This window comes from Capsicum annuum, chromosome 1 (assembly GCF_002878395.1).
Source record: "Capsicum annuum cultivar UCD-10X-F1 chromosome 1, UCD10Xv1.1, whole genome shotgun sequence".
NCBI lineage: Eukaryota > Viridiplantae > Streptophyta > Magnoliopsida > Solanales > Solanaceae > Capsicum > Capsicum annuum.
The window spans coordinates 22089947-22103094 of NC_061111.1; the positions used below are offsets into that span (position 1 = coordinate 22089947).

A 13148-nucleotide genomic window follows, 5' to 3' on the forward strand; every position below is an offset into this window, starting at 1 on the left:
AAACAAGTGTTGTCAATCACTTTTTTGTTGTCAAAATGACTTAAATAACCTTAAAGTTGTTAACACATAATAACGTGAATTATTTATGATTTTTAATTCTAATACTTCAAAAATAATTTCTATTTAAATACACTTTCAACATAAAGTGATTATGCCAGGTCAATTTATAAATATAAGTTACTTTTTTTATTTTTTAAATATTAAAAAATAAAATTTTTAAGATATTTTTTATATAAATATAGTCTTATATTATAATATTGCAAGCTTGTAAACAACATAAAATTTTTAGGAATGAAGCAAACTATTAAAAAGAATCAATTTTTAAAATTTAAATAACACGCAGAGATTCTATATGAACGGATAGAGAAGAACTTAACACAAGCTTGATTTGATGATAAATTTTTTGAGTGTTTTCTTATGTAATGATGGATTCTCTGAAAATAAAGGAGAAAGATGAAGAGAAAACTGGAGGAAAAAAGATGAAAAAAAGCGCTAGAAAGAAAAAGAAAGAAAAATCAATAAGGGCTACAAAGTTTAGGGTATTATTGATATTAGAAGAAAATATAAGGGATAAAAAGGTAAATATTTTGGTCAAACCTAAAAAAATTTTAATCTAAAAAAGTAAAAAGCTGAGGGTATCCAGCTTCTCAATTTTTGCTTTTTTTTAATTCACTTTTAGCTTTTTTTAAGCTCTTTTTAACTTTACGAAACACCTAAAAAGCTAAAAAAAAATGATTAAAATCTAGTTTGATCAGATTTTAATCCTATCCAAACAGCCTCTATGTCTTTTTTTCTTTACACTACATCTTCCGGTCAAGTTTCGCCCAATACATCATTATCACATCTTTATAAACTTTGTTTAAATGCTAGGTTCGACGACTCTATTAACTTATCTTTGATAATATTTTAAATTGAACAAGTAAACAACAAATAAATTCTACTAGTGTGATTTTAATTTTAATATTAATTTGCTATAAATGTTATTTTTAGATATTTTGGAAGTGTTATAAATGTATTTACATTATAGTGAATGTCTATCAAAATCTATCAAGATCTACTTTGATATCTATTAGGATTTGAAGCATCCATCTTTTACTTAGACTAGGAGTAAATTTTTCCTATAAATAGAGGGGTTTTGTTCATTGTATTTATAATTTTATGATCCCTCATTCCTCAAGAGAAGAAATAAGAATTACTCTCTCTATTCTCTCTACTATTCTTCTTTATTCTTTCTTGTTTTATAACACGTTATCAGCACGAGACTCTGCCAAACAAGGTGAGATTATAAATCTAAAGGATTTCAAGGTTAGTAATTCTTTATGTTGTCTTTCTTTTGCTACTACTAATATAATTATTACTGAATTTGAGAAAAAAATAATTGGTTTGAAACCATTTATATTTTAAATTTATTCCTCAAGAACAATATTATCAAAAAGGATGATAATATGTTGGGTTCAAGTTCCATTGATTTATGCCTAAGATGCCTTTGTTAATAGAACTTTATTAACAGGAACAAAGGCTAAGGTTTACAATATAATCTGAAAAGCCTGAAACTAACTAAACAAAAGTAGGCTATATATACATAGCCAATAACCTAAAGGTCCATAAACTAAAGGCCCAATAACATATGGGCTAACATCCCCCCTCAAACTCACAATGCAACAGCAATAAGCATTGAGAGTTTGTCACACAAAAAACGAAATCGAGACGCCGACTGAGCCTTCGTAAAAAGGTCAGCAATCTGCAAAGACGATGGAACAAAAGGAAGCGATATGGTCCCGAGCTGTAAATGATGACGGGTGAAGTGACAATCAATCTCAATGTGCTTCGTACGCTCATGAAAGACAGAATTCTTTGCAATTTGTACCGCACTTTTGTTATCACAATGCAGGGGAGTAGGCATAGAAATGTGAACCCCCATATCTGCAAGAAGCCAACGTAACCAAATAATCTCACATGTAGTCACAGCCATAGCACGATACTCAGCCTCCGTGGAAGATCTAGAGACAACATCTTGTTTCTTGCTCTTCCACGAGATTAAAGAGTCTCCAAGAAACACACAAAAACCAGTGGTGGATTTACGATCATTGCGATCTCCATCCCAATCAGCATCACTATAGGCTCGCAACTCGAGAGATGACGTCGAGGGAAACAAGAGATTCTGAAACTGAGTGCCACGAAGATACCTTAGAATACGAAGTACAGCTCCCCAGTGCACAGAAGTAGGAGCAGTAACAAACTGGCTAACAACATGAACTGCATGTGCTATATCTGGACGAGTAACCGTAAGATAAACCAAACTACCCACAATAGTCCGATAAAGACTCGGATCTGATAATGGAACACCATCACTAGGAGAGTAACGTGCATTGGTTTCAAGGGGAGTATCTACAGTCCTGTTGTCAGAAAGACGCGCCCGTGTAAACAAGTCAGATATATACTTAGTCTGAGAAAGAAAATACCCTTTCTTAGACTGAGCCACCTCAATACCCAGAAAATAACGCAGCAAGCCCAAGTCTTTCATTGCAAATCGATGAGCCAAATCATACTTCAATAACTCAATACCACTATGATCATCACCAGTAATAATCATATCATCTACATATAAGGACAATAGAATTCGCCCTGCACTTGTACATCTAACAAACAATGCTGAATCATGGTTACTCGGGACAAATCCAAGGGAAGTAATAACAGTGGAGAATTTCTCAAACCAAGCACGAGGGGCTTGTTTGAGACCATATAAAGCTTTTCGAAGCCGACAAACTTCACCTGGCTGGTGTTCAATACCTGGGGGAGGAGTCATATAAACTTCCGCGTGGAGATCACCATTCAGAAAAGCATTCTTGACATCCATCTGAAATATCTTCCACTGTCGAACGGATGCAACAGCAATCATAGTGCGAACAGTCGTCATCTTTGCTACGGGGGAAAAAGTCTCCTCATAATCCATACCATATTGTTGTGAATACCCTTTTGCCACAAGTCTTGCCTTGTATCGCTCAACAGACCCATCAGATTTTGTTTTTATCTTATACACCCATCGACAACCAATCGCATGCTTACCAGGTGGGAGAGTAACCAAATCCCATGTATGTGTATGATGAAGAGCAGCAAGTTCCTCGGCCATAGCATTCTGCCAAAGAGGATCAGACACAGCCTCTTTATACGACTCAGGTTCAGACAAATGATGTATGTTTGCAATAAAGGAAGCAAATGAGGCTGAATATGTAGAATAGTAAAAATCTGGCAGTTTGGTGGACTTACAAGGTCGAGTAGACCTCCTCAGAGGTGGTGGGTCTCCAGTCTCAACAGTCGAAGGAGCAGACTCAGGCACAGGCGAGGCGGAAGCACTATCAGGTGACACACCAGATGGCATGGATGAATCCGGAACTGGAACCTCTATGTCAATCCCAAAGGGATCAATTAGCCGAATATCTGACTTTGTCACATCATGGGTTTTAGATGGAATGGAATAAAAAGGAATATGTTCCAAAAAAGTGACATGTCGTGAAACATATAATTTCTGACTTACAGGATCATAGCAACGATAGCCTTTTTGTCCAATACCATACCCCAAAAACACACATATAGCTGATTTTGACCATAACTTATTTCGTTCAACATGAGGACGAAGAACAAAGCAAGTACATCCAAAAACTCGTAATGCAGAATAATTCGGCGGGTGACCATATAGTTTCTCAAACGGAGACATCCCTGAAGTCAATGCAGTAGGAATACGATTAATCACATATACAGCAGTTAGAACTGCTTCTCCCCAAAAAATACTAGGAACCTCTGCAGACAAAAGTAAAGAGCGTGCTGTCTCAACAATATGACGATGTTTTCTTTCTGCCAGATCGTTCTGCTCAGGAGTGTCGGTACAAGATGACTGGTGTATGGTACCATCAGAGGCAAGTAACTGAGTGAAGTCATTAGAGGTATATTCACCCCCTAAGTCACACCTGAAACACTTTATCACAGCTGAATGTTGTGTTTTAACAAGGGCTCTAAAGTTGTTGTAAATGCCAAAGAAATCAGATCTGCGTTTCATAAGATACACCCAGGTATAACGAGTATAGTCATCTATAAACGAAACATAATAGGTCGATCCACCCTTAGTGGATACTGGCGCTGGTCCCCATACATCAGAATGAATAATGTCAAAAGGAGCAACAGAATAAGACACACTTTTATTAAACGGTAAGGCAGAAAATTTTGCCAGTTTACAACCACTACAATCTGAAATATCACTAGTGTTCACATGACCCAAAGCACCACTAGAGACCAAAAAACGTAAACGTGAAACTGACACATGTCCTAATCTGGAATGCCAAAGATAAAACTGAGAAGACAAAGGACTCAAACGAAAAGAAGATAAATCTATGCTAGAGGCAGCAACTACAGACACTGTGAGATTCTCCAAGACATAGAGTTCCCCCAACCTACGGTCGGTCCCAATCACCCTCTGAGTGTGTTGGTCCTGTATAACACAAACAGAATCAGAAAAAAACACCCAATTACCAGCCTTACACAACTGACTGACCGAAACAAGATTTAAAGCAAGTTTGGGAATGTAATAAACATCAGAGAGGACAATGTGAGGGGTAGTAACAGAACCAACACCCTCGACTGACATAGGTACAGCACTCGCGGACATAACAGAGATTGGTGAAATGGGTGACAAAGAACCAAACGATGACAAATGAGGGGACATGTGATGAGACGCACCAGAATCCAATATCCACAAGGAGGAAGGAATACCTGAGGTACTAGAAGAAACTGAACCCGAATGAGACATAGATGCTGACATGGCCGTAGGATTAGAAACGAAGAACTGTCTGAACTGTTCGAAAACCTGGGGATCCAACGCAGAAGGTGGCATAGTGCTAACAGACTCAACATCTACAGATGGTGCAGCAGCAGCGAACTGTGGAGGACGAGATGACCACGGAGGAGCACCAGAGAAGCGTGACGGAGACTTTTGCTGCCCATATTTCTGTTGCTGCCCAGATTGAGGCTGTTTGACCTTGTTAAGTAACAACGGACACTGAGCCTTCCAATGATTTTTCTGTTTGCAGAATGCACACTCATCAAATGCAACTTTAGGAGATTGTCGAGTCTGAGTACGGGGTGGCCTAGACTGATCAGTTGAAGCAGCAAACACGACAGGAGTAGTAGTTACTTTAGACCCTTTATCCACTTGAGACTTGATACGAGTCTCCTCTGCAATCAGTTCATGAACCACAGAATCAACAGTAGGGAGGGGAGATCGATGAAGGATTGTTCCACGTAGGCCCTCAAAGTCAGAACGGAGTGCCATCAAAAACTGAACCAAGCGTTGCTCTTCCCGTCTAGCAATGTACGGCCCAAAACCTTTTAACTCTGCAGATTCAGTAAGTGCCAATTGATCCCACAAATCCGACATGGCAGCATAAAAATCTTGAATACTGAGATCATGCTGTTGAAGAGCACGGATATCATACTCCAACTGGTACTGCTTAGCAAAATTAGACTGAGTGTACAGTCTTTCCAAATGATCCCAGACCTCCTTGGCTGTGTCATACTTAGCCAATTGCATACCAATTGACTGAGTTACAGAATTGTTAATCCAAGTGATAATCTTGGAGTTATTAGTTTCCCACAAGTCCACCAACAAATCAAAATTTTCAGTTTTATCATCGATAGGTCTTGGTTTTACTCCAGTGATATAACCCCACATATTCTTCCCACGAAGAAAATTCTTCATGACATAACTCCAATAGGCATAGCTCTTACCATCTAATTGAGTACTAATGGACTGGAGAGAATCATCCTTTCCAGTCATTGTAAACACAACAACACACAAACAATTCAAAAAACAAAAAGATGCAAAACCCTAGGTTGAACAATTCCGAACGAACAACAATGGCAGCAAGCAAAAGAACGAAAGACGAACAACACCAGACAGCAAACGAAGACAGCAACAAATCAATCCAACCAAAAACCCAACGAAAACAGCAAACGAATACAGTTCGATCCGCGCAGTAGGTGCCTGCTACAAAATCTTCAACCAACAAATCAAAGGACATGGATCGAACTAGCTCTGATACCATGTTAATAGAACTTTATTAACAGGAAGAAAGGCTAAGGTTTATAATATAATCTGAAAAGCCTGAAACTAACTAAACAAAAGTAGGCTATATATACATAGCCAATAACCTAAAGGTCCATAAACTAAAGGCCCAATAACATATGGGCTAACAGCCTTTATATGGATCAAATTTTGAGTTTGAATCTCAATACACCATACTGATAATATTATGATGACTAAGGCAAAATAAGGGTGTTTGATGAAAAGTCATGAAATTTGACCCATTGAATATGCTCCATTTCATGAAGTGAATGTGGTAGCAATATATGATAAGTCTGAAATATGACAACTTACTTCATTCTTAAGGTGTATGTGGTAGCAGTGCATAATATATCTGAAAGAAAACAAGTGATTGAATGCACGAATATACGCGTGGAGAGACAATATGATAATGATCATCAAAAGTGATGATATTTTCACATGCTTATATGATTATAAGATATGCTAGAGAAAAAAAAATTATCTACATCATATGTATGCCTAGATTTGCTTCTGAAGTAGCAAAATCTTGAAAGAGGTTATAAGCTATCATAATTTAATAGGCTTAAGGTACGATTATATTCCATTCCTGGGGATTGAGAAACTTATTAATGCAAACGTACACTTGATTGTGATTATATCACAACTCACCTCCGAAAGAGGTTGAATAATTTTGAAATCTACTTCTGAAGTAGTAAATCTGAAATTTATTCATGTAATAATAAATTTGAAATTTACTAAAGAAAAAATACATGTCATTGTAAACTTGGAATTTACTAGAATAAAAGTTCATAAATTGATATGAACTATTGTGACATCTCGAAGATGTACATGAATTGAAGAACTAGAAGATTCTTCAAGAATTATTTATGTCGTTTGTTCTCATGATAAGTTGGTTGGACCAACTAATATTGGGATTGGATCCCTTCAAATATGAAAATTATAAAAAGTGATCACATGTACATTCATTGTCAACTTGCAGTTTGACATTCATAAAGTTGCTTGGTCAATAAAATTGAGTTAAGAACATAATTTTCAAATTGTGCGATCAAAAAAGTTATCTTGATGATGATAGTTTAGCATTGAATGTCTTCGATAAATAGCTAAACTATAGCTAATAAGAACAAAGCTTCATGTGTTGGCCTGAAATATGATATTTTGAATACAATAACACTTGTATCGATTAGACCAATAAATTATGATTATTTATTCCCTCTCAATTGGTTCAAGTTCGGGAACCAATTATTTCATCTAATAATTTTGATGTGCAGTATACGATTAATGAATATACCATAATGCACAAAGTGGATTCCTCAAAGAAGTAGAGGATGTATGTTAGTTTTCCTAACATAAGGGGGAGATTATAAGCGCTATGAAATATGTTAGGAATTATCACCAGATCCTCATCCAAAAGATAATTTAAGTCAAATGCCAAAAGCATCTCATATTAAGCGCAAGTGCTCTTATTTTGTGTTCCTAAAGGACAAATTCTATGCATGCGTGAAGCGTGGTAGACTAATCGGTTCCAAATGAAATAGTCCTTGAAAAACAAGGAGCAAATAATCATAATAAGAAGGCAATGAGCTCTTGAAGAGCCAACGATATAACACTTCATGAAACCTTATGAGAGGTTCATGTACCTGAAAATAATGAAGTGACAAGATCTCAAAATATTATATCGCATTGTGAACCAATACTAAATGATATATCATCAATATCTTTGACACAATATTGATGCAATATTGTGAAAGATTACGAGGATCTTAATTCTATGTTAATTTAAGCACGCTGACGTAGAAACATTTATCAAGTGACATGAAAGGATGCATCTTGGTAAGTGAAAACTTATTTGATTTGCAGTCCAGACACTTAAAAGTGTCACACATAAAATGTTGAATATTGTCACTTTGACAAAATTTGTATGAAAACTTCTTTAAGGATTCAAAATATAAAAGTTTCTGGGAAACTTATTGAAAATCCTTATATTGTATAAGCTTATAGCTTGAAAATTATTGCAACTCTTGGAGAGTTTTCAAAAGCAATAAAATTATTTGCTGAAATGAGAAATATACCAATTTGGATTGGTTATGAAGTACCATATCTTAGTATAATTGGCGCACTCACGTATATAGCCTTTCGCTCAATTTGTTAGCAAGGTATATTTCTACTCCTACTAGGAGACATCAAAATGGGATAAGATACATGAGTTTATTTTATTCTAAATATTGCAGTCTTTATCTTACTGTCATGCTGATGTTGGGTACTCATCTAACCCGCATAAATCTCGGTCTCAAACATACAATGTGTTCACATGTTGGGATACTGCCATATCTTGTAGATATACAAAGCAGTTTATCGTAGCCACTTCATCGAATCATGCTGAGATAATAGCTATTCATGAAGCAAGTCGAGAATGTGTATGGTTGAGGTCCATGATACATCTCATTCGAGAAAAATGTGGTGTGAAATATGACAATCTACCCACAATTTTATATAGAGATAATTCAACATACATAGCACATCTTAAGGGGGGATTTATAAATAGAGATAGAACGAAGCACATTTTGCCAAAGCTTTTCTACGTACATGAGCTACAAAAGAATGATGATATGAACGTGCAACAGATTCGTTCAACTGAAAATATGACTGATTTATTGACTAAATCTTCTCCAATTACAACTTTTAAGAAGATGGTATACAAGATCGGGATGCAAAGGTTCAAGGATGTTCTCATCAGGGGAGTTAATATGCATTTTACTCTTTTTCCCTTACGAGGTTTTGTCGCACTGGGTTTTCCTTGTAAGATTTTTAATGAAGCAGCCGAAATGCATATTATTAGAGATGTGTACTCTTTTTCCTTCACTAGATTTTTTTCCTACTGAGTTTTTTCTAATAAGGTTTGATGAGGCACATTATCTATTAATTAGACATTCAAGGGGGAGTGTTATAAATGTATTTACATTATAGTGAATGTCTATCTAGATCTACTTTGATATCTATTAGGATTTGAAGCATCCGTCTTTTACTTGGACTAGGAGTAAATTTTCCCTATAAATAGAGGGGTTTTGTTTATTGTATTTACAATCTTATGATCTCTCATCCCTCAAGAGAAGGAATAAGAATTACTCTCTCTATTCTCTCTACTATTCTTCTTTATTCTTTCTTGTTTTATAACAGGAAGTATGTTGTTTTATAATAACTCTATAAAAAGGATAAAATTGTCACACATACCTTGTTTGGACACCATTATTTTATCTATGGACAATTTATTAAATTTTTTTACACGTCTATCCACTTTGGAACAATTTCTTCTATGTGGAATTTCATATGTTTGAATTTCAAGCAAAATTCACTATCAAAAATTGGACCTATGAAAACAGATAAATTATAGACATAGATATAAATTATAGATTAGAAATGTAGATATAGATATAAACAGAATATAAATAAAAGTAAAATAAAAGAGAATTAAAATACTAGTAAATTACAAGTCAAATGTTACCTTTGTGGAACTTTTTGGTCTTCCTCTTCATCTACTTGTGCTTGTTGCTACAGAAGAACCTATATTGATTCTTGTTGAACGTGAAGTCAATGGAGAACTTCTCTTATTATGACCTTTGTTATGATATGTGTTGCAGATCATCTCAACACCTCTCTTTGATAATTTTTCAGTCTTGTTTTCATTCTGCTCTTTTCTTCTAGATTTACTAGGTTTACTTGGAAGCTTTCTTATTGTAAGTGGTATAACAAAAGGGTTGGTTGACTTGGACCACATTTGTATACTAGTGACAGGATGAATGAAGTAACTATAGGTCTTCAGGTAAGTTTTCTTGGTATACCAATGTGCAACATCATTAATGGGTTCTAATCTTTTAAAGTGTAGTACAACTATGGCATGACAACAAGGTATTTCTTTTAACATCCAAGACCTACACTTTATTGATTTTGTTGTGTTACGTCTTTTAGTACCATTGAAGAAATATAAGTTATCCATGTTACAGAAAACTCTCTCAATTGTCCTATTCTTCTCATTTCCTTGACCCTTATTTTCTCAAGCATTGTTATGATAGTCTTGTATCTTGCCTCTAATACTCATGAGTTGAAGCTTTCAGTCATGTTGTTGCCAACACTATCACAACAACTGTAATATTTGAAGTAAACTTTAGACCACCTTTCTATGTTGTAATACAGTAAGTCATCACATATATTATTTCCTAACATCTCCATATGATCCAAATTTCTTCTCAATTCTTGCTCATCTGTAGACTCAATACACTTTCAAAACTAATTTTTTTTGTTTCAATACCTCTCCAATCTTCAGACCAGTTAGCTAGAACATGTCTAACATGTTTTTATTCTGCATTTGACAGTAAATCTGAAATTGCACTGTCAAAATATTTGAATAAAAAAAATATATTAGGTGACATAATTATAAAACAGTCAAAAAAAATTTTAAAATCCAAAAAAAAATAAATAAGAGAAAATAGATGAGGTTATCTTTTGCATATCAGTAATGGTGGTCACTTCAGACCCATCTCCCAATTGAATTTGTTTTCAATTTCGCCCACTGCCTAGGCTAGTAATAGCATCTGGTTATTCTCATCCTTACAAACAGTCACAAGTAATTGACCCTTACAAACACCTTTCAAAAAATAGCCATCTAACTCAATACATCTCCTGACACCAGTGTTAGCAATAAAATTCTCGAGATCAAAAATAAATAATCGAGACAAGAAAAATATTGCAGCAATCAATTTATTAATTTCAATATGTGAGTGTTACGATCTCTATGAATCCTCTGATTCGCCTTTTCAAATATAAATTCAAGGGCTTAAAGCTTGATCTTGAATTTGAACTTAATTTGTTGATTTGAGGGACTTGATCTTGACTTGTGCTTGAATTCAAGGGATTTTCAGTTTGTTCTTGAATATTGCAGTCTTGATCTTGAATCTTGATGAACTTGATTTGAATACTTAAGCTTTGTAGAGAAATTGCAGTGTTTGATCCACGAGCTTTCTCTTGCTTCTTGTTAGAGCTATTTAGAGTTGTGGAAAGGGAAGAGTCATGATGAAGATGGACTTCCTTTGACCAATCAGATTCAAGAGACGTGGAGCCTTTTATGGGCTTTGATTTCATTAGGCCTGCTGCATCATTTTGACATGTGGCATGGTCCTATTGGCTCCTTTACTTGAATTGGCATGCCACATCATTTGACACGTGGCGTTTATTTGGGCCTCTGAATTATGACAATATTTTGGGCTTAGCAAAGTGGACTCCTCATTTATAGCTCAAATCAATGGGCTAGCCCAATAAAAATTGGACTTTAAGTAAATCCATATATGTTTGGACTTAAATAATTAATCCAATTATATTAATTCGCATATTTATTTGAGACTAATCTATTTTGAATTTAACATAATCCGAATTTCGTACGGATTTCAATTTAATAAAATTTTGTTGCCCATAAAATGCCCCCGACTTCAAGACTTGTCGAGATATTTAATCTTTTTGAGACTAGACTTGAAGTATGATTTATTTAAACATGCTTTCTTTGTGCTTCAAAGATTTCTATAAAGTTGAACCATGCAATTTACATATTTATATTGCCTCTTAAAAATATTTTTTTTTTATGAATCTCTAACGTAAGACCCATTGGTGAGGCATGATACCTCATTCCAAATAGATTTTGAAAAAAAATTTACCGCCTTACTTAATCAATAATAAAACTCTTCCGATTTGAATTTATATTGGAGAAGGAAACAAATCCCAATTTGAATTTGTATAGGAGAAGAAAATAACCTCCAATTTGAATTTGGAGATGAAAACTCTTCCAATTTGTATTGTAGAAGGAAACAACCTCCAATTTGAATTAGTATGAGAGAAGGACATAATCTCCAATTTGAATTTGTATGGGAGAAGAAAACAACCTCCAATTTGAATTTGTATTGGAGATGGAAGCTCTTCCAATTCAAATTTATATTCGAGCAAGAAACATACATCCTACAACTTTATAAAAGGATGTAGGTTCCACACTTTTTCAACATCAATTTTGAGGTTTTCAAGTCATGAACAATATTTAGGTAATTTTTCCCCTCCTACTTTTCTTTGATTTTCGTCACTATTTTTCAGCACAACATCTTAGTGGTAGAAAATTCATATCTTATTGTAGGAATATCTAAATCATGAACCGTTTGATATTCCAGAAACTAGAATTAGAGATTTATAACATCTCAAAAATTCATCTTTAAATTCCATCAATATAATTCTTGATAATTTTTTGAATTTAGCCCTGAATTTTATCATGCTGAAAATTTCAAATCTGCGCGTCTTTACTATAACTTTTATATCTTGAAGCAGGAATGACGAAATTATAAGCCGCTTGATTCTTATGAAACTAGACAAAAATATCTACAACATATTTGGAATTCATAATTTAATACTTTTTGAGATTATTTTAGGTGTTATCCCGAAATCAGCATTGAGTTTTGATGCATCAACAATTTCAGATTTATGCAATGTCACCTAAAAAATTATATCTCAATATGGGAGTATCAAAATTATGTTTCACTTGATTTTATAGATCCCAGAAACATGTATATATAACATATCCAAAATTTAAATTTTAACACTTCTTGGATTGTTCTAGATGATTTTTTGAAGTCGATCTTATATGTTGTCCGACAGAGGATTCTAGATTTGCATCGCCTCATCAAATAATTTAGTTTTTGATATGGGACCATACCACCAAAGAGAGTTTTGATTGCTTTAAACTAGATTTTGAGGGTTTTATTCTCATCAAGGCATCTTGTCTCAACCCAAATTAGTGATATACAACTTTCAAGATCACAATGCTCTGACAGGTAATATCCTTTCTATTTGTGTTTTTACTTTCTTTCTTGTTTCCTCCTTTTTTTTTTGCAGGGTTGAAATAAATATGCAGCAATCGACTTAAGGTGTGAGAGTTTAACTTAACCTCCATCACCTTAAGACCAAAAAATTTTGCTTGAAGACGGTGGAAAACGGCTTAAGGTGCAAA

At 34.5% G+C, this 13148-nt stretch overlaps 1 protein-coding gene across 1 annotated transcript; it reads right to left on the bottom strand.

Moving 5' to 3' along the window:
- Window positions 1-1819: 1819 nt before the first annotated feature.
- Window positions 1820-2848, bottom strand: LOC124886516 (uncharacterized mitochondrial protein AtMg00810-like; the record flags this gene model as incomplete). The annotated part of the gene is made up of 1 exon (XM_047395227.1): window positions 1820-2848. A coding segment is annotated over one exon (1029 nt), but the record flags the coding sequence as incomplete, so codon positions are not given.
- Between the last annotated feature and the right edge of the window lie 10300 nt (window positions 2849-13148).